At 55.6% G+C, this 19,654-nt stretch overlaps 9 protein-coding genes across 9 annotated transcripts; 5 read left to right on the top strand and 4 right to left on the bottom strand.

Moving 5' to 3' along the window:
- Nucleotides 1–231: 231 nt before the first annotated feature.
- BKA78DRAFT_293807 (uncharacterized protein) lies at nucleotides 232–2,619 on the top strand (the record flags this gene model as incomplete). The annotated part of the gene is made up of 1 exon (XM_066886255.1): nucleotides 232–2,619. The coding sequence occupies one exon, from the start codon at nucleotides 232–234 to the stop codon at nucleotides 2,617–2,619; it is 2,388 nt and encodes a 795-aa protein (XP_066746709.1).
- A 1,377-nt stretch (nucleotides 2,620–3,996) lies between these two features.
- On the bottom strand, nucleotides 3,997–5,262 carry BKA78DRAFT_279887 (fatty acid hydroxylase superfamily-domain-containing protein; the record flags this gene model as incomplete). The annotated part of the gene is made up of 3 exons (XM_066885604.1): nucleotides 5,018–5,262; nucleotides 4,696–4,957; nucleotides 3,997–4,650 (listed from the first exon to the last, which is right to left on the bottom strand). Coding segments are annotated over exons 1-3 (918 nt in total). The 5' UTR covers nucleotides 5,020–5,262.
- Nucleotides 5,263–6,198: 936 nt separating this feature from the next.
- Nucleotides 6,199–6,810, bottom strand: BKA78DRAFT_351124 (uncharacterized protein; the record flags this gene model as incomplete). The annotated part of the gene is made up of 1 exon (XM_066891107.1): nucleotides 6,199–6,810. One exon carries the CDS (start codon nucleotides 6,808–6,810, stop codon nucleotides 6,199–6,201), a length of 612 nt encoding a protein of 203 aa, XP_066746707.1.
- Nucleotides 6,811–7,057: 247 nt separating this feature from the next.
- Nucleotides 7,058–9,610, top strand: BKA78DRAFT_102158 (uncharacterized protein). The gene is made up of 3 exons (XM_066882099.1): nucleotides 7,058–8,605; nucleotides 8,656–9,005; nucleotides 9,058–9,610. Exons 1-3 carry the CDS (start codon nucleotides 7,540–7,542, stop codon nucleotides 9,427–9,429), a joined length of 1,788 nt encoding a protein of 595 aa, XP_066746706.1. The 5' UTR covers nucleotides 7,058–7,539; the 3' UTR covers nucleotides 9,430–9,610.
- A 988-nt stretch (nucleotides 9,611–10,598) lies between these two features.
- Nucleotides 10,599–12,435, bottom strand: BKA78DRAFT_309370 (uncharacterized protein). Its single transcript, XM_066888026.1, has 2 exons — nucleotides 11,891–12,435; nucleotides 10,599–11,770 (listed from the first exon to the last, which is right to left on the bottom strand). Exons 1-2 carry the CDS (start codon nucleotides 12,323–12,325, stop codon nucleotides 10,910–10,912), a joined length of 1,296 nt encoding a protein of 431 aa, XP_066746705.1. The 5' UTR covers nucleotides 12,326–12,435; the 3' UTR covers nucleotides 10,599–10,909.
- Nucleotides 12,436–12,723: 288 nt separating this feature from the next.
- BKA78DRAFT_102133 (translation initiation factor 3 complex subunit L) lies at nucleotides 12,724–14,839 on the bottom strand. Its single transcript, XM_066882097.1, has 3 exons — nucleotides 14,195–14,839; nucleotides 13,101–14,138; nucleotides 12,724–13,048 (listed from the first exon to the last, which is right to left on the bottom strand). The coding sequence occupies exons 1-3, from the start codon at nucleotides 14,501–14,503 to the stop codon at nucleotides 12,968–12,970; spliced, it is 1,428 nt and encodes a 475-aa protein (XP_066746704.1). The 5' UTR covers nucleotides 14,504–14,839; the 3' UTR covers nucleotides 12,724–12,967.
- Nucleotides 14,596–16,098, top strand: BKA78DRAFT_102143 (carbon-nitrogen hydrolase). The gene is made up of 5 exons (XM_066882098.1): nucleotides 14,596–14,812; nucleotides 14,870–15,313; nucleotides 15,364–15,418; nucleotides 15,470–15,875; nucleotides 15,962–16,098. Exons 1-4 carry the CDS (start codon nucleotides 14,771–14,773, stop codon nucleotides 15,811–15,813), a joined length of 885 nt encoding a protein of 294 aa, XP_066746703.1. The 5' UTR covers nucleotides 14,596–14,770; the 3' UTR covers nucleotides 15,814–15,875; nucleotides 15,962–16,098.
- An 809-nt stretch (nucleotides 16,099–16,907) lies between these two features.
- On the top strand, nucleotides 16,908–17,783 carry BKA78DRAFT_309366 (uncharacterized protein). The gene has a single exon (XM_066888025.1). It carries the CDS (start codon nucleotides 17,407–17,409, stop codon nucleotides 17,653–17,655), a length of 249 nt encoding a protein of 82 aa, XP_066746702.1. The 5' UTR covers nucleotides 16,908–17,406; the 3' UTR covers nucleotides 17,656–17,783.
- A 189-nt stretch (nucleotides 17,784–17,972) lies between these two features.
- BKA78DRAFT_335826 (pectate lyase) lies at nucleotides 17,973–18,907 on the top strand (the record flags this gene model as incomplete). The annotated part of the gene is made up of 4 exons (XM_066890225.1): nucleotides 17,973–18,297; nucleotides 18,348–18,421; nucleotides 18,473–18,656; nucleotides 18,710–18,907. The coding sequence occupies 4 exons, from the start codon at nucleotides 17,973–17,975 to the stop codon at nucleotides 18,850–18,852; spliced, it is 726 nt and encodes a 241-aa protein (XP_066746701.1). The 3' UTR covers nucleotides 18,853–18,907.
- Between the last annotated feature and the right edge of the window lie 747 nt (nucleotides 18,908–19,654).

Here is a 19,654-nt window from a genome sequence, read left to right as displayed (position 1 = left end):
CGGCCAAAGAGCATGGCATGTGGCTCATCGGGAGGAGGGGGAAACCTGGTCTAGCAAGAAAGCCCCAGCCAGCGATCCCGACACGCACATCACTGGTGCACATCACTGCGCCTCTCCAAAGATCAGCACCGCCAATTTCTGTTTGCTCTCGTCGACCCGCCTGCTGGGCTGACATCAACCGTTGCTACTACATGAACTAGTACGCTGCGCGACCATGCTCGTTCAACGGCCATGTCTCTCTTTGGTGGTCCGCAGCCACCTCCGCCAACCTCTCCGCCCAGCGCCCAGGTAGCTCCAGCTACTTTTGCATCCAGCCCTCCGTCGCGTCTTTCCTCTGAGCTTCCCACTGCGCCGACTCCTCCAACCGAGCGCGACGACGCCAGCCAACTCGACGACGACGACGCTTCTGACGATTTTCTTGAGGATGATGAGGTGGACGACGATGGAGACGATCGCCCAAACAAATTCAGAGGTTTTCCCTCTGCCTGGAAGCGACATGCGGGAAACGAGCTCGATCTGTACAACGGGCTCTCGCAGACTGCATCCGACAACCTCTCCAAGCACCTATACCTAGCTCATAGTCTTCAATCGCGTCTTCGAGGTTCCTTAGCGACCAACGTGAAGCCCTTTCAGAGCAAAAATCGATGGTTCGCAACAGACGCGCAAGAGGATAATTGGGTACCACCGCGAGTGTGGACCGCATGGCCCTTAGAGCCTCACGAGGTCCCTCGAAAATGGGAGCATTTTGGAGAAATCCCCGACGTCGACCCCGAGGACGATTTTACATACCGCGAGGAGGGCTTTTTAAAGGGCAAGCCAAGCAGGGATCTCGAAGAGTTCATCCTGAGCATTGTATTGCGCAAGTCTAAAGAGCAATGGAATAGTCGGGATCAAGAACGGCACGTAAAGAAAACGCAACGCAAATTTCGAAGGAAGCAAGATGCCAAGGTTGGGGATACAGTTTCTCGGGACGACGAGTCTCCGAATTCATCTGAAGCCGAGGGAGAAAAAGAAACTCGAATTACACGAGAAAGCACAGCAGTATCGTCAAACCTACAGGTTCTGGAAAAGAGCGCGTCTGGTCCGGTGCTAAGTAGGCCAATAGTCACTGCGGACGACGACGCGGCGCAAAGACTCATTCAGCCTGCAATCAGTTCCCTGCTCGGTAAACTGGACTCCGTCTTTGCTGCCCTGCATCGTTCAAGGAAGAACCTCCATGACTATACCGGAGGCATTGTTGAGGAAGGTGATGCAAATGCTTCAGATGCAACCAAACGGAAAGGAACAGCACCAAAGGCCGAAGCAGCGCATGCCGACGCTTCAAGTACCAAAAAAAGGAAAAGAGTGGAACCAGATGTCGAACCAGCTCCTGTCCCTAAGAAGGCCAGAGGCCGACCAAGGAATCTTGGGAATCTTGACGGCGAAGATCTATCTGTCCGTGAACCTGCCACCAAACCCCTTCGTGGTAAAGTGTCTGAGAAGGCCCCGAGAGGTCGCCCAAAGACAACCACACTCCTTCCGGGCGAGACATACTACATGAGAAAGAAGCGCCTCCAAGCGGAGGCGGCAGCTCAAGCTCAGGCGGAAGCTCAGGCTGGGGCGGAAGTGCAAGATGAGGCAGAAGTCACTGAGGCCGAAGAAACCCGCGAACCTCAACCTCCACCTCAGCGTCCGCCTCAGCCTCAGCGGTCTACATCGAAACGCTCCCGGCGGCCCTCTAATTCCTCAGATTCTAGTGACGACTCGGATGCGGGTGTGTCTCGTCCGTCCGGCGACCACGGCACCAGCGGTGAACACGCATATGGTCTTCGCGACTGGAGCGAGGTGCTCAGCACCGCATCCCTCGTCGGCGCGTTCAAGCCGTCCGTCATCCAACGCGCCGCCCAGCGCTGCTCTAACATCTTCAACGAAAGCATGAGATTCCACGTCCTTGAGGAAAGAAGTGCGCTTGAAGAAGGCGCTGGAAAGATTGTCGAGTACAATCCTGGCTTCGCTGTACCACCGCCAGACTTTGATGATTCAAGCAATGATGGTGACGAGGCTCAATCCGAGGACTTCGAAACTTCTGATGATGAAAGTGAGACTAGCGATGCTGAGGGAGACGAGTCACGGCCGTTCTGGGACGGCATCTCCACAAACTGCCCGCATACGTCGTGCCGTCGGCATCAAGATCCTTTCGAAGAGGCCCGAAGTCTACGCCTACATGTACAAACGAAACATGGCTACCTTCTGCCAACCAAGGAGAGACGTAAGCGTAGGAAGGCATCTGTACCGAAGCTGGTGGGTGCAGTCCACAACGATGGCTTCTTGCAGCCAGTGGCAAGTCGGCACGGCTGGAGAAGTCGCGACGTGGGAGAACGAAAGCCCGGGCGTTGGGACAGATCAAAGTCACGTCAAGAGAGCCGCACGAGGGGAGGCAGTGATAGCGAGGATGAGGGCCCAGACAAGAGAGACGAACCAGAGAAGGCAGACTCGGAGGACACTGAGGATGGGGAGGATGAGGAAGAATCAGGGGCAGATGAAGCAGAGAAAACAGCAATCGGAGAGACGGAGGATGGGTCGGAGAGCCGGGCTGGAGGCGAAGAAAATCAGGACGATGGGCAGAACAGAGTCGATTGAAAAGTTATACCCACCAAAAATGCAAACAAGAATCAAACATGAAGAGCAGAGCAGGGGTTGGTTGAAACTTCCGGGCCGTCGCGCAACTCTCTTAAACAACACAACCCTACCCACACTTTGCTCGAACCCCTTCCGCCTGCCGCTCTTCTCTTTGAAGTTTCAGCACAACAAAATTCTCAGATGTGGGCGTGAGTTTTGAAGCCGCGTTTGAATCCACCAACCCATGCCCTCCTCATCAGTACATGTAGACAGCTTATGCGCGCCAGATCCCCCTGCCAAACGGCCCACTAAATCTAATTGCCAGCAGCAGCACCTCCCCTTCTCATCCAGAACCCAATCCCAGGCCCAGCCCAGCAAAGCGAGCCCAACACCCCGAGCAAGAAGCGGCATCTTCGGCTTCGGGCCCTACCTACTCCTCCTACCAGCTCGGACACCCGACGCAGACACACCCACCCGGCCGGGTCCCGGCCGGCCATGCTTATCACCAGCCCAAGCGCGCCAGGTCCATGCTCACTACCCATTGGTCTTGTCCATGCTCACTTTTGCGTCTGCCTGACTGGCTGCGGCTGCTGCGCGCGCGGCATCATCGGCAACGCGTCGGCACGTCGACGGCATCTTTTTGCTTGCATGGCTTTGGGGAGTGCGGGAGTGATGCGGTGGGAGCAAACGAGACTCGCAGAAGGCAGCAGCAAGTGGGGGAAAAGGAGGTTGGATTGGACTGCGAGTTCGCTGCTGTCTTGATTCTTGTCTCTTGTTACCCGTCTCCTGCTGGATGCTTCGACTCGACCTCTGCCGTGCTTTCAAGAGCAAGACTAGACGCGGCTTCCGCGACTGAAGAGATTGAAAAATGATTTGCCGTAGGCCGTGCCATTTGTGGGTTTACAGGCAGGGTCGCATTGCATTGCATTGCATTCCACATCCGCCCTCTTTCCCCTTCCTGTGAGGTCACCAAAAATCTCTTAAAATCTCGCAACAGCCAAATTGTGTTTGGATCGTCAAGTCTTGTGGATTAAGAGCTATGCAGAAGGCGCAAGAAACCAAACAGGGGGATGAGAAAAAGTATTAAATACAGGAAGTAGTGGTTCTTTGAAGAGTGCTGCTGCTGTTGTTTGCCGCAATCATTGGCCAATGCTGGCGCTAATCGTTCCCTTACCAAAATGTCTACCCTTAGTTCCAACGCCACACCCAATGCAGTCCTTTCCATCCTCCCTTTCGGGATCCCGTACATCCGCCCCAAGTCGCGGGATGGGCGTTTTTCTAGCGTGCCACAGACCACTGCCAGCCAGGAGCTTTTGAGCGCAAAGCTGACGTGCCTTGGGAGCAGCTGAGCTGCGCGCAGAGGTCTGCGCAATTACATTTCGCTGCGAAGCGATGTCTTTATGCGGCCTTCTTGGCCTTGGCCAGCTTCCTCTCGCGCCTCCTCTTGGCGGCCTCGGGGCCGGCTTCGGTGTCGAGGACGTAGTCCCACCAGCGGAAGCTGCTGGCGTAGTTGCCGATGAAGCGCTCGTGGTGGACGTCGTGGTGCTCGGCGCCGGCCCAGAAGGGCAGCACGTGGTGCAGACTCCAGGGGAACTCGTAGCCGCTGTGCGCGTCGATGGCCTGGAACAGGCGGAGGACGATCCATGCGTACATGGTCAGGATGTGCAGGTCCTTGGTGATGGCGCAGTACAAAATGGGCGAGCCGACAGTTCCCAGTCCGAGGATGAGGACTTCGATGGGCGAGGCGTATTCAGCGGCCATGCCGAAGGGCGCAGAGTAGTAGTGGTGGATCTTGTGGATGTTCTTGTAGAGGTAAGGGAAGACGTGCATGGCGCGGTGCGTCCAGTAGTGCCACGAGTCTTCGAGGACGAAAAAGATTGCAATTTGGTAGGCCATCTTCAGCAGCGACGGGAACGGCACACCGGTCTCGAGGCCAAAGAATTGAGCCATGGGGTGGAAGAGCCAAATTTGGGGAAGTTCGACGGTGAAGTGGCTGAGCAGGACGTAGAGAGCGCATGACCATTGCTCCTTGGCCGTGGGAATTTTTTGCTGCTGCTGTCAGCTGGGGTGGTCCAATTTTTGTGCAGATGCCCATACATTTTGAATCTTGTACTTGTTGAAGTAGGGAATAAAGTCGATGATGATCCACGGCAGGGAACGGCCAAAGTAGACAACCTCGTGCATAACAAAGGACATGATGCCGGTGGCGAGAATGTCGTTGTTCATCCAGATGTAGTAGGCGAGCCACATGCGCTCAAAGTAGTTGAGCGAGACATTGTACTTGGAGACTTCGTCGAAATTGGCCCAGTAGCCACCGTCGGCGGGCAGCAGGGGCGCCTGATAGGCGACTGTTGCGTTCCTGAGAGGGTAGAAATTAGCGGAGAGTTGGTGGAAAGGAGCGCAGAAGCGGTAGACGTACATGCTGGGCTGGCAGACTCGTCTCAGAGAGTTGTCAGGGAGAAGGTGGAGGACGGGACGGGCAGTGGGCGAAAACGGCGTGTAGGGACGGCCGGGGGTTTTGAGGAGTGGCCAGGACGCGGGCCTGAGCTCACGCAACCCGGCTGTCGAGTTCCCGCTGCGGTGCTGCTCTCAGGAACGGCCGTCGTACGTTGGCGCGGGCTGCCCTAAACTGCTTTGGGCCTTGCAACTGGACCAATCTCTATGCCGTCGCGACATTGTGGCACGACCATGGTCCAATTGCAACAAGACGGAGCGTTGCTGACCCGTCGACACCTTGAGATGCCGGCCTCACTGCGCCACGGCGCGCGCCAACGGCGTCGTCAACATCAACATCGAAATATCCTCACCGCCGCTCAGGCCTCTCCTTCTGGAAGCGCACAAGATTCCGCTGGCCAGCGCACGTCTACGTGTGTTCTCCACCTTCGCCCTCGACTTTTGGACCTTCCCCGGTGTTTCTCTGCCACTTGCCACCGCTCCAGCACACAGCCCTGCGCGCAACCTAATCTACAGCCCCGTCATTCTTTGCTCCCGATTGGCCTAACTACGTCAAGATCTCTTGGCCCCAGAAAAAATGCTCCCGTTCCTGAACCCGTGGCCTGCGTCAAGTCCGAATCCGGGCCTCGATAAGACAGGCGAGCCTGCCTCTGCTGACCAAGTTTGCAGCTGATGCGTTTGCTCGACAAGTTTCGCGTCCTCATTGCTTTTTGTAGCATCCAAAGGCTGACCAAGATTTAAGCATACAAGACCCTGTCGATTGCCGTTAAACTGTCTCGCTTGTGTGACTAAGCTTTTGCGTCTAAATCCAAGGCTGCACCAAAACCACCCAAACAGAGACGGCCTCAGCCATGGGCGACGGACAGCAGCGTAAGGCCGCCCCAGCAGACAGTGTCGTTGCTCTGTTGTGAAGAATGAAAGAAGTGTTAACTACAAGCTTTCACTCCTGATCTTCTTTTGATACATGTCATCCCTGGGAACTTGAATGCCCTGTTGTTCCCACTCGAGTACTTCTTGTCCGCAAACCTGGAGTGTTTTGGAGGCTCCTTGTGGCACGATTTATAGTGTCGAGCTCTGAGCCATCATTCCCTGTGCCTCCGTCTCCTTCGAGCAAGGCCGAACGAAACTGTCCGTATCTGTCAGGACTTACAGCTCCATCCTCGTGGCGTGCTTGACCTCGTAGCTCGCGGAAAACTCCCTGACTTTGGCATACTCTTTCAAGTCTCCCGTCTCTGCAAACTCGGTTTGTTCTGCAACGTCGGGCCAACCCGTGAAGAGCACCCACTCGTCTTGGTCTTCCGCTCCCTTGTCAAGTCTCCAACCCCCTGCGACGTTCCGAGGCGCTGTGTAGTTGGCGACGTGGTACTTGTCCGACTTGATTGCTGCCTCGAGTCCCCAGCGCGCTCCAGGCTTGACAAAATGTCTTGTAATGACCATGACCGGCGCGCATAGAGGAAGCCGGTCCTGTGCGACGTCCACGTGGAACATCCAGTCGACAAGGACGTGACCGCTGAGCAGCTTGAGCAGCTCCTGGTTCGCTGCCGAGGGAAGCCACTCTTGGTGGTGTCGTCGGACCGACGTCCATGACCCAACAATGTAGAATGTCGACGGGTCCTCAGTTTGGTTGTACCAGTGGAAAGGCTGGCCATCAAAGGCTTCCATGGCCTCGGTAGCCTTGCGAAGCTTGGCCCTGAGCGATGGATCTTGCAAGGATGCGCCGGGCTCGAGGCGGAGTTGAGCCAATTCTGTCACGGCCATGATTTCGCAGACGACGGCGACGTTGGAGAGGCGAGCAAAGGGGCAGCTGCGTGTGCCATGAGAGGCACAGCTCGTATATGTAGGCCTACGGTGGGGTTCGGAACATTGCGGCGCGGGGCGTCAGATCAGAATGACAATTGTCGGGCGTGAGACAGCGTCTGGTCGTGGCAGGTGGCTTTGTGGGCGGCGGGTGTGGTGGTGGTTAGGAGCGGGAGCTGACCTGGTCAACATGGACATGGTTCAGGTCGTAGAAGCCCGACCTCGAGTTATCGGATTGGCTGCTCCTCCAGCGCTGCACTGCACCTCTTGGCGCCTCGTCCTAGTGCCATCAACCACGGCCGCATGCCGCTGTTTCTACACCACTCCTTCGCTTCATATTCACATCTCACTCCGTCCGTTGCCATCGTCAAGTCCTCTTGTTGAGGCGGTCTCTCACCTGCCTCGCTTCGTCGCCGAAGCTCGCGTCGAAGCGCGTAACACGCTCCATCCGAGCGCCTCGCCTTGCCTCCACCGCCGCCGACATTTACCTACTCCATCCCCCACAATCTTTGTGCGGCTCTGGCGCGTCGCGATACTGCCCCTCGACCTACTCACCACCGCACCTCGCATCCCTTACACCCGCGGCGCCCTCCACCGACTCCCGCCTCGTAGCCCTCGTCTGACAACGGCCACCGCTCTTTGGCCAAGCCCCACCCGCCACTTTCTCGACGTTGTTGACACTATCCGAACATGCCCTGCTTCCAGGGCCTGGCCGTCAGCATTCATACGCCTGGCGGCCCGCTGCCAGAGTACAGCATCCAGAAGAACTCCAGGACCCACCGCATCACCAGCTACATCCCTGTGCCGCCGGCAAAGATCCCTCCCGGCTCAACAAAGCCTGAGCAGTCTACCTTTGCCATATCAATCACCCTGCTGACACCCGGCCTGAACGTCCCGTACTCGACACCCAAGCCTACTCCCGAGGATCCCTGTCCGCGCCCCAGAATTGTCGGTGGCCTCCCTGGCTCCGCAAGTGAGCATGGCAAATACGGTCCGGTCATCGGACCCTACATTCCGCTGACCGCGTCGCCAAACGAGACAATTGCCGCCTACATTTACTTTGACGGCCGGCCAAAGGAAGAGGTTGCGACATTGCTGCGACGGGGAGAAGAAACTTGGGTCAACTCAAGATGGGTCAGCGTGCCTGAATCGGAAGGCGGTGGTCTGGCGGAGAGAGAGTTTCTCTTCCGCGAAGTCGGACTAGAGCGCTGGCTCAACGGCTTGGATCTCGAGGGCAAAGACAAGGATGTGGCCGAGAGGATAGAACGGAGGAAGCAGCGCCTGGAGAAGAAGAGGCGAAAGAAGCAAAATCAAAAGACCAGCGATGACGACGCCATGGACGACGAAAACGACAAGTCGGTGGGAAAGAACGGCGTTTTGCGCTACGGCGACGACAAGAACGCACCTGTGGAAGCCCTATCAGCAGATGAAGGACTCTTCACATCCGACTCTGACTCGGACGACGAACCGCCAATGCCCGAGGCTGCTGGTCAGATCAAGGTCGCTCTGTATCGGGTCCTAGCCTCGGGCGAAATTAAGAGGGGCGAATACTCTCCGCAGTTTGATGCTCACGATGACGAAGACGGAACTGGCGCAAATGGAGAGTCTGGGGGTGGAGATGCAGATGTTGATCACACCACCAGCTTTGCGAAACCCAAGTCCCTGGATCCCAAAACCATCAGCACACAAACCGTGACCGGCATCGACCCTCCGGATAAGCCATTCGCCGTGTTTACATTCCTGTACAGAGGAGAGAGTAAGCAAAATCACGTTTTCAAATCCCTTCAAAATACTGACCAATCACAGAGCAACTGCGCAAAATGGGCATCTTGGCTTCTGCCAAAACCACACCCAAGACTCCAGCAACGACGAAGCGGAAAGAAATCGACTTCTCCGCGCTGAAGCCCCTGACCACCACTGGAACGAGGAATTTTGCTGGATATCGAGACCCAGCCGGTAACTCCCCAACCAAGAAGACCACAGGCGGCAAGGTCAAGGATGAAGATGCCATGGACAGCGATGCAGATGACGAAGATGACGTGCGTGTCGGAGCCGACGACGACGATGACCTGGAGACCAAGATAAAGAAGGAGGACGTTTCGCCCGAGGAGCTCGCAAGACAGCGCGAGCTCGCCGAGGGCGTACGCCAGATCAAGGTCAGTCCAAATCTGCCAAACAAATACGTCTTCCTGTGCTAACAACCAGCAGCTCAAGCGCGCCCACTCCGCCGAGCCAGCCGAAAACCCATCGCCCTCGCGCAGGTCGCCATTCGGCGGCTCTGACACGCCCGGAACATCGAGCACAAACGCGCTTTCTCCCGGCGTGGAAGCGCCTACCTCGGCCGCTGCGGCGCTCGCCGCCAAGGAAATCGCTCCCGAAGCAATTGGCAGCCCCTTCAAGAAGCAACGCGCCAGTCTGTCCGGTTTTGAGGAAAAGACGGGCTTCGGCGGTGCCGCTGGCGCCCCGGCGTCGTCGCATCATCATGATCCGGCAAGGAGCCTGAGCGAGGGCAATGCTAGCATCCCGGCAGGGACGCTGCAAATCAAGCAGGAGAAGATGGATGAGGACGAAGAGCTGTGAGATGCGTGCGTGCGAAGAAGGCGGATTAGATCGGGAGAGCGACAGACACAGCTAGGGGGCGTATCGTCAATGGGATGTCGTCACTGTTGATTCGAAAGACATCGATTTGTTGGTTCTTGGAGGAAGAAGATTATGAATTCCAGCAGCCAGTCGGCGAGTGAGCATGTCTCCAACTCGTCCTCTGCTGACCGAGGAGGAGCAGGAGGAGGAGGAAAGAAGAATGCCGCTGTTTTCAGCCAGCGTAAAGCACGAAGCACCACCACTCTTACTTGGACTGCCTTAGCTCGCCTTCCCTCACCTTAGCCTGTTGGGCTTTCTCACGCTGCCTGCTGCCTTCGATGCCTTCAACGCCTGCTACGCTATGCTATGTGCTATCCTGCATGTTGGGAGGAGTAAGGTTCCTTTAGTTGTTATCCTTTCTCTCTTGTTGTCGTTGTTGGTTCACACCACCCTGAACGTTATGGTATCTTGTCTAGTACAGTACTACCACCCCCCCCCCCCCCCCCCCCATGGAACGCACGCACGCGCGAAACGGATAAGCGGACGGATACGGATGGTCGTAAAGAGTAAGACTGGGAATGAATGGGGGGGATTGGAAAGGAAAGGGGGTTGTTACTCTTGTTGCATTGGCTACGCGCAAGCATGCTTGTGGTGGTCGATTTGAATACCTAGTCAGTGCTCAGTCAAGTCAGTCAGATGGGAGGAATAGCCAGTCATGTCAGTCGATCGAACCGAATTGAGAGAGAGTGATGATGATTGTATGAGTCTGGGTTGTGTGTCCACTTGGTTTACTTGGAGCTGGCTTGACGGCTTGCATAGCGAATGTATAGGAGAGCGGACAGAGAAGGGAGGCGTAGGAGGTGTTCAGAAGGGAGGGGGGGGGGGGGGGGGGGGGGGCGCACTTCTGTTTTGGATTCATTCCCTCAAGCCCTTGCTCCCTCTCCTCTTCACCGGCCCCTACGCGTCGCCCTGAGGCAATGCCGCCTTCTTCTTCTGCTACGGACCCAAGGACCGCCACTGACAGAGTGGTCGTATATAAGTATTGCTCGTTGACCGAGCGTCTGTCTGCACTTCTTACCCCCTGACTTCCCCGCCTCCCCTCCCCCTTCCCCCTAAATCCATGAACCCGATCGAGCCCCTCCCACAAGTCCAGGACAGGACCAGGCACGCAATCCCTCACAGTCACTTGCATCTAACTCTGCCTCATGAGCCAAACCTAGCGACCAGCACCATTAATTGTAGTCTCGTAGTAGTAGTTGCCTACCTGCACCAGCGCGATGGAGCAAAAGCACACTGTCTGTCTTGCAAGTCGAGCTCGCTCTCAACGCCACGCACCAAACACAAGAAACAGGACCGCGAAAAGGGAATCGGGAAATATTGTGGACGCGCCAAAGGCAAAGATCAACCAAACTCCAAACTAGAAACCCGCACTCGGTTCGTCTCGTTCGTAGTCCAACCGCTCATGGCTACGGGATGTCACTCATGAACCATCTGCCGACGCAGCAGCAGCAGCAGCAGCAGCAGCAGCATCGGCCTCAGGCTGCCGCGGTGATGTCGCCTGCGCAGCGCTTGTTCCCTCACCTGCCGCCGCGGTGCCATTCGCACTGGCAGCCCCCGCCGCAGCACTACTGGCTCTCCTCCTGCCTCTCAGCTCGGCCTCCAGCTCTCTTATTCTCTTACGCAACAGCTCGTTTTCTCGCTTTGCCTCCTCGAGCTCTTGCCTGTGCAGTGCCGTCTCTTCGAATCGACTGACGTGGCCGGCGCCTGCCCCTCCGCCGCCCTGTACCCCCAGACTCGGACTCCGTGCAAGTGCCACGCCGCCCGCATACGACGAGCTGCTGGCGCTGCCGTCAAGCGCGCCCGAGCTGCTCCCCGTCGTCGGCGCCGTCGCGTTGGCGTTGTTCGAGTTTGACGTGGAGCTGCCGCCGCCGGGCGACGAAATCGAGTATCGATGCTGGCCGCCGTGGCCATATACGCCCAGTCCTACACCAGGCGCGGCACCGGCGCCGCCACCGACGCTGTGGCTGAGCGTCGGAGCGCTGGTCGTCACGCCGCCGGATCGCGACACGCTGCTGGACGAGCGGTCGCGGTGACGCGAGGCCGTGCCCGACGGGTGTGTTGGTCCAGTCAGTGCCCCTGCGTGGTGTGCTGCTCCCGTGCTCAGAGGGTCGCCCGTTGCTTCGAAAAGGGGGAAAGGTGTGCCGGCTGATACGGGTGGGTGGAGATGCGGGAGACTGCCTTGGAGAGACGTCGAAGTGCTCATGCTCGAGACTGAGGTCGTGCTGGCTACCGAGGCCGAGTGGGCGCGCAGGGCGGAGAGTTCGCGGGTTAGACGGTTTACCTATTGGGCGTCAATATTTATTGTGTGGTTTCAATTTGCAGAGACTTGGGAATTCGTTGACAACTCCTTGGAGATTTGATTTCGAGAGGGAAAGTTGAAGCAAAATGAGCCACCACTCACCACAGCCTCCTGCTCCAACTCCAACTCATGGTGCAGCTCAGCCGCCGTCAGTGGCCGTGGATGCCTCATGGGCACACCAGCTTCCATTTCGGCTCCAGCACTTGAGCCGGCCCTGGCACGGCCATTTGGAGCGGGTCCAGCTGCAGACATGTGTGGGCTGAGCGGCGGGAAGGGTGCGTATGTTTGTTGATTTTGGTGTTGTTGTGCGGTCGAATTTGAGTGGCCGAGGGGAAGCGGGGGCGGGTTCATAGAAGAAAGTTGTGATGTTCGGCGCGAGTGATTTGGCGATGAGCGGTTTGAAGTGTTTCTACTTGTGCTGCTGCGGGATGTGGGTTGCTGCTGAGACGTCGCCAGGTGGGTGTTTTGGGCTTGTTGGTGGCCGGAGGTCGCTGATGCCGCGCCAGCGGTGGTTATCGAATTTAGGTCTGGGGCCATGGCGGTTGCGTAGGCGGCGCCTTTTGAGGAGTCGAGCAGGAATGGCGGAATCGCTAGCCGTGTGGCAGAGGGGAGGTGTGGCAGAGGGGAGGTGTGGAAGATTAGGAGATTGGATTGGATTGTGTGGTTGCGGGGAGAACGGAAGTGTCCAGAGAGCTGGCTGCCCCCCGCCGCCCAGGGTCCCGCCAGGCTTTGACTAGCAGCCTTATGACGACGCTGCCAAACATGACACATGAAAGCTTGAGCTTACTATTTCCATTTTCATACCAGCAACAATCACGTCTAGTCTTCGTCCAACGCGCCTATCATGCCGGACACCAACGGCATCCAGTCACTAGACAGACTCCGCCACTGGCCCTGTTGGTTGTTCATGATCCCTTGCCTGCCAGCCTGTTTTCCCCGCCCATTCATGATGCGCTCCACGTCCATCTCAATGCGAACCGCCCTTGCGCCCAAGCGGTGCCCCGCTGGCGTTCCTCGAAGAATCATGCCCTCGTTTTGGTGACGTACGCAGCGACTCTAACGAGGGCCTAAGATTGCACTCCGAAATGCTGGGCGTGCGTTGAAAATATTTTGTCATCCCCTCGTCCTCCCCAGATGCGTCAAACTTTTTTCGCAACCGTTGGTTGCATGAACAAGCGTTTAATAGGTCCTGGCCAGGTTGCGGAGGTACCAGTCTACGAGCCTGCGGCCAACCTTGGCTTCCGACACGTGGATGAGGTCCTACTAGAATTAGCATTTTGTTTCCCAATTTCGTCACGTTGCAAAGACTTACACCCTCCATAGCGTAGTCCAAGTCGCTGCTGTTGACAACATCGCCGTCAAGCAGACCACCCTCGGTCCACCTGACCTGCCTGCTCCTCTGCTTGTTGACCAACAGCCAGCAGCGCAGCTTCTCCGGCTCCACGTCCAAAAAGCCAGCAAGCTTCTTCAGGTCCATGGTCGTGTAGAGCTTGAGGTAGCTCTTGACCGTGGGGGACCACATGTTGTTCTTGACCTCCTCCATGAAGATGCGGCAGTGGTGGTCGATGGGGTCGACGTTGACCTCCGGGTTGTCAAAGTCGGGCGGCGTAGGCGAGATGAACTTGGGGCAAGCCTGGCGGAAGAGCTCCTCAAAGAGAGGAAGGGCCTCGGGGCCGCCGCGCTGGAGGCGGTTGAACTGCTCGCCGTACTTCTCGCGCAGGGCAGTGTGGATCGTGTCGTCGAGCCTCGTGGGGTGGAATGCAACGCAGATGGCGATGAGCGCATACATCTGGTCATTCTTCTTGGTAATCGAGTCGTACTGCGCGTTCTTTTGGAAGTTCTTGGTCCTCGAGACGTAGACGAGGATGTGGCTGAACATGCGGATGGCATCGGCGTAGCGGCGCATCATCATGTAGGAGAAACCAACGTAGTAGTAGGTCGTAAAGTGGGCAGCCATGACGCGCGCGAACATGGCCTTCTTGTTCAGCTCAATGTCGTCCAGGGTCTTCAGGGCCAAGCTAAAGTCTCCAAGCAGACAGTGGACGCGGAGGAGGCCGATGATGGAGAAGTAGCCAAGCATCTTGTAAAGAGGGCGGTTGCCGTACTCGCCAGCGTATTGGGCCGGGTCCTCACCACGCTTCATGGCAGCGAGCTGCTCGCTGATCTGAGATCGCTGGATCAGCGAGTACAGCACGTTGAGCACGCTGTAGCATCCCCATGTGTTGGGGTTCTCCCGGAGCAACTGAATCTCTTCCGCATTGTCCCCCTTCAGCGCGACCCTTTGTCTGAAGCTGCAGAAGCTGTTGAATTGGTAAATGAACTCGTCAATCACGTCCCAGGCCCAGTAGTACTGCATGTATAGTCAGCGACGATGACTTCCTAGCCATTGATCCAAGCGCTGCTTACGTTGGGGACTTCGAGGTCCACGGGGCCGTCCGAGTTCAAAATGTAGTGAAAGAGGCTGCAGTAGTTGTCGTAGCTGGCGAACTTGGTCTCGAGCGTCGCCTGGTACTCGAGGGGCGTCGCAGCGGCGGCAAGTTGCGCGTGAATGTCTTGTCCGCCCATCGAAGAGACGCGGTCGAGAGCTTCCATGCCGTCGTCGTACTGGACCTGCTCTTTGTAGTCGTTGGCGAGCGCCTCCTCCTCGACGTCCGAGTCATCGTGGACCCGCACGGGAGTCTCGCCCGTGGGAGGAACAGCCTGGCGCAAGCTCATCTTGGTCGAAGTGGTCGAACGGCGGTGGGAGGAGGTGGGAGATGGGCCGGTGCGAGGTGGAGCGTGGGTGTTGGCGGAACGCGTCTCGGCGAGGTGATGAATTTCCGCTTTTTCGCTTGCAGTGCGGATGCGGACGACTCCAATCGATAAGATCCGGCGGGGAGGTCCAAGACGTCTTTGACCACCGCACCTTCATCCACCGCTTCCGTTCACGTCCAAGCGCACTTGTTGTCATTTTGAAACAGAAACACGGCGATTCTTTTCAACATGGCTACGTACAAGGTCGCTGTGATCCAACTTCACTGCAAGGTCGGCTACGCGATCCCAGGCCCTCTCACTGCTCAACCCCACTTATGCTGGCCATAGCCTCTCCAAATCGAACAAAACTTCAGCAAAGCCGCTTCGTTCGTGAGAGCAGCGGCTGCACAAGGAGCACAGCTGGCTGTTTTGCCAGAGTACCATCTGACCAATTGGGTGCCAAAAGACGAAAAGTTCCTCCCTCTTTGTGACCAATGGGAGACTTATCTAGCAAAGTACCAAGAACTGGCCAAAGAGCTCGGGATTTGCATTGTTCCAGGGACAATTGTGGAGAGACATCGAGATGCCGTGAAAGAGGAGGACAGGCTCCTCAACGTATCTTACTTCATTGACCATCGTGGCGAGATTTTAGGAAAGTACATCAAGAAAAATCTCTGGCAAGGGACCGAACGCGAGCACTTGACTTCGTCCGGTCGAGATGTGCACGATGTCTTTGATACGCCGCTCGGAAAAGTTGGCATTCTTGTTTGCTGGGATCTCGCATTTCCTGAGGCAAGTTTTATGCCTCACGAGCGTTCCTGAGTCCACTCTGACTATTCCAGGCCTTCCGCGAACTCATTTGTCAGGGAGCCAAAATCATCATCATTCCGTCTTTCTGTCAGTCTTAATGTTCGTTCCCAACCTGGCAAAGGGCTCACACAGTCTCAGGGACGCTACAGGACTGTTCGCCTGCCGGTCTAGCGCGCAATCCCTCTTCAGAAGCCCTCTTCCTCGACAGCACGCTCACTACCCGCGCTTTTGAGAACACTTGCGCAATTCTCTTTGCCAACGCAGGTGGTCCTCCTGGCAAAGGATACGCTGGTGTCTCGCAAGTCACCTTGCCCTACGTAGGACCAGTGGCGCGGTTGGGTAGCGCTGCCGAGGGCATGTGCGTTGTTGATTTGGATATGTCCGTGGTCGAGGACGCAGAACAGAATTACAGGATCCGCGAGGACCTGGCAAGACACGACTGGCATTATGATTACAGGCACAGTGCAAAGGAGAGGTTGTGAGCAAATTGTCGATGCAGGCCAAGGATTTTGCGGCCCAATTGGAAATGATGCTCGATCGCGAGGTAAGAAAGCACCCGTAGTTTCTCCTCGAACGCTGTTTTCGTTCCTTTGGAAAGGCATCGCAAGCTAACACGCGATCTAATTGCAGCAAAGTGGAAACATGATTACGCTGATTCATCCTCGCACAGCAACGCAATCCGAATTGAGCTGAGTGACGTACCTCTTGCACCTTCTTGGCTCATGACTCTTCCTGATATCCAACTCGACTTGTCGACCATTGCATCCAAAACGTGTAACACCGAATGTTGGCTTGCACCGCCTACCAGGAATTTTCTTGTGGTACAACAGCTCTCCGGACAAATTTCCGTGTGTTGTGCCTAGCCCTACATGACCGCTGATATACTTTCGTTTAGTGGAGCAGCCGAGAAATCCCATTTCGGTCGACTCGTATTTCAGCCTGATAAGGCGTAGGGCCCTTTTCGAAGAAAATCAAAAGAGCGGAACGGTGGATCATAAGCATCCTGAAAGCACCAGGGATCAGCTTCGCCTGGAGGCTTGGTGTTTGGATCTTGCGATGTACCGTCCCCGGACGTCTTGGTATACCGTTTCCTAATTAGACGCCACATTTAGGCCCCGACCCCCTGGACTCGGAAACTGAAATATTCGATTCATCGAGGAAGATGGTTTGACGTCTCAGCTTTCAGCAATGTTCTCGAATATGATTCAAAGAAGACTGCGTAGAGTCATGCAGGTGTTCTTACCGAGAATTCTACAAGAATCACGAGTCCGAAAGAGCCTCGCGGGAGTACCTTGAGCTTACTTGGCTTTAAGCTTACATGGTTCTCGGTTGATACCAATGCGCTCTTGCGAATGCTGTGCTTGGTAAGTGTTTCATGTTTATTGATTCAGAGCTCCTTCGACTGCGTCGCCTGTACACTCCTTAAGCAGCCAAAGTTCACTTGTCAACATTTTGGTTGTGAAGATCGACTTCACTCTTTTAACGAAGTTGCAACCCCACTCAAAACCGTAGACCTACACATCGTGAGAATGGCTCCAGACACTGTCAACCTTCTTAACATTCATTGCGTCACCAGTGGAGTGCGCGTGGAAATATCAGCCTCGTGCGCCCCGAAACTCTAAACATGACGTATAAAGGGTCCATCCCAGTGGAACATCGACTCCATCGACATCAGCTCCACCAATGCAGTTAGCGTCAGTGTGGCTAGACAAGCATAGACGACACGGTTATTTCTGCGAGCAACGTTTCAAATCCACAACCAATCCGGACAACGAAATCTCGTACAGAACTGACTGTCACTGAGCATCCAAGACGGTCGCCGCCGGCGGGACAAGACCTTGGCGCCGCGTCGGAGAGGGAGACGAGTGGTCATCGCCGTGCAGCCATTGTCTCAGGGTGATCGCGGACTGCTGAGCGGGAAGCAGTGCCTGCTTATCCCTCGATTATTCAGTACGGCAGCCAAAGGTGTCCTTCTCATTGGAGCATCCTCTTGCCGACAGAAGCCTCCTGTTATCGATCTATCCTTGGCTGTCATAGTTCGGAAGACGTTTTGGGACTTTCTTCCGCGCTGCCGAATGAACCAGGAACGGTGGCTTCTGGGCACAGTGCGGGTTGAAGAGGTGTTCTCAATGGACAAGTTGCGAAGCTGCAGAGCACCAAGCAACTTTGCTGGAGATACTTACGATTATTCCAGAACAAATCCGAATGCTTCGACGATGCTCCAGATGTTTCAACATTCGAGAATCTGGATTCGGGATCTTTTCGTTGGAGTAGTTGTGATGTCGTTCCCGACGACGAACCTAAGCTTCCCCACGTCAATATGAATCACTTGGCGGCAGATCTCCAACCTGCCAAGTGCATAACGTGTGGATCGATGAATGGCTTTGCCTGCGACTCGGCGCCCGTATTCACTGACTTAGGGAGCCTGAGGAAACAAGCCTTAGCAATGAACGAGTTGAATCTGAACACTTCTTGTACACAGGATTGCCGCATTGATAAGGCATCCATGAGTGCCTTTCTACGTTTCTCTTTGACAGTGCTTTTTACGTCTCACACACACGCTCTTTGAATCTTCATTCTACGATCGTCTGTCTCTTCCAGGTTCAAAGTCAAATCACGTTCCTTTACTCCTCTCCTGATCATGAAGTTCATGCCAATTATTGCGCTACTGGGCGTCGTCACAGCAGCCCCTGAGCGTCGTCAACTCCCAATCCCTCAAGCAAAAGGCAAGCAAACCCTCCAGGAAGCGTTCCAAGTCCGAGGGAATTTCGACGGGGGCCTGAAGCAGTACGGGAGAGGCCTCAAGTGTCAGCCAAACAAAGAAGGCGGCAGAGCGGAAGCTGTCTTCGTCGTCCAACCTGGAGGTACTCTGTCCAACGTCATTATCGGACCAGACATACAGGAGGGGATTCGTTGCCTGGGAGGCTGCACTTTGAACAATTGCTGGTTCCAGAAGGTCTGCGAAGGTATGTCCTAGGTCTTGGTAAATCATGTTCCATCTAACGTCTTCGTCCAGATGCAATCACCGGTAAAGGTCAGGGAGATGTGATCATCAATGGAGGTGGCGCCCAAGGGGCTGTGGACAAAGTTGTAAGTCAATATTGAGATGCTGTGGCTGGCGCGAACGCTGACGTGTGTCAGATCCAATACAATGGTCAAAGTACTCTTTACGTCAATGGCTTCAGCTGCACCAACTTCAACAGGCTCTATGGTGCTTGTGGTAACTGCAAGAATGGTCAACAGGGCAAACGCAATGTGGTCCTTGATGGCGTCAAGGCTCAAAATGGGCAAACTCTTGTTGCTGTGAATGCCAACTTCGGAGACAGTACGTTGGCTGCTTCCCTCGCACGCCTGAGATATGAAGCTGACCTTTTCCAGCCGCTGTCATCAAAAACACCTGCGCCACCAACGTGAAAGAGATCTGCATTTCAAATGCGGGAACGAGTGGTGGCGGCGACGCTGAAAAGCAGGGTTCTGGAAAGAGTCAGAACTGTCAATTTGGCCAGGTCCCGCAGTGTTAAGTTACTGCGGTATGTCAGGCTGTTCGACAATTACGACATGATGAAAGAGGCTGGGATGTATTTCTTCTCCTGAGTGATGAACGCTGATGTAACATACATTGCTTTCAATTCTAAAGCGTTTCTTTCGCACACCCACTATCTGGCAGCTCACCAAGTCTCATCTCGAATCTCAAAGCCGTTTGTGTTGACATCCTTGGTATGGGTACGGTGGTGTGGTCGGGCGAGCTCGGGGTGCATGATGCTCGGTCCGGGTGTCTCGGTATCCGTGTCCGACAGTCAGGTCCTTCCCTTTCGGTCAACAGCAATGGCGCCATCGATGAACGGCATCACAACATGCCCGAGTCCACCAAAACGCCACAACGTTGTCAGTCGTAACATCTCTGGGCCATATCGTGAATATTCCACGCGATAGGGAAAACTACCGCACTTTTCAGCAAGTACTGCTTCCTCAATACTTCATCTGCACGCTCGTCACGCCAAGGATTCAACCAAGCGAAGCCGAGGTAGAGTACATATACACAGCGGAATAGATCCCCGGATTTACAGGGCCCCCTGCGACACTATTCTCCAATTCTCAAGGTGTTTGCTGATCCAACCACGTGAAGATGAAGTTGCGAGCTGACTTGATCTTCTTCTATTACTTTTTCTTACCAAGGCGTACTATTCGCCCCAAGAAGAGGAACATGACCGCTAGTTTCACCGCAACGAAGCCACCACAGATGACCATTTCCTAGATCGTACACCAAGATGCTCGCCTGCACCCACAGTGGGGCCTATAGTCATGTTGTCGGTGTCGCCATGT

The sequence above is a fragment of the Phyllosticta capitalensis genome (assembly GCF_038381095.1).
Source record: "Phyllosticta capitalensis strain CBS 128856 chromosome Unknown BKA78scaffold_3, whole genome shotgun sequence".
In the NCBI taxonomy this organism is placed as follows: domain Eukaryota; kingdom Fungi; phylum Ascomycota; class Dothideomycetes; order Botryosphaeriales; family Phyllostictaceae; genus Phyllosticta; species Phyllosticta capitalensis.
Note: the sequence above shows the minus strand (reverse complement) of the source record. Positions and strands in the feature narration are given on the sequence as shown.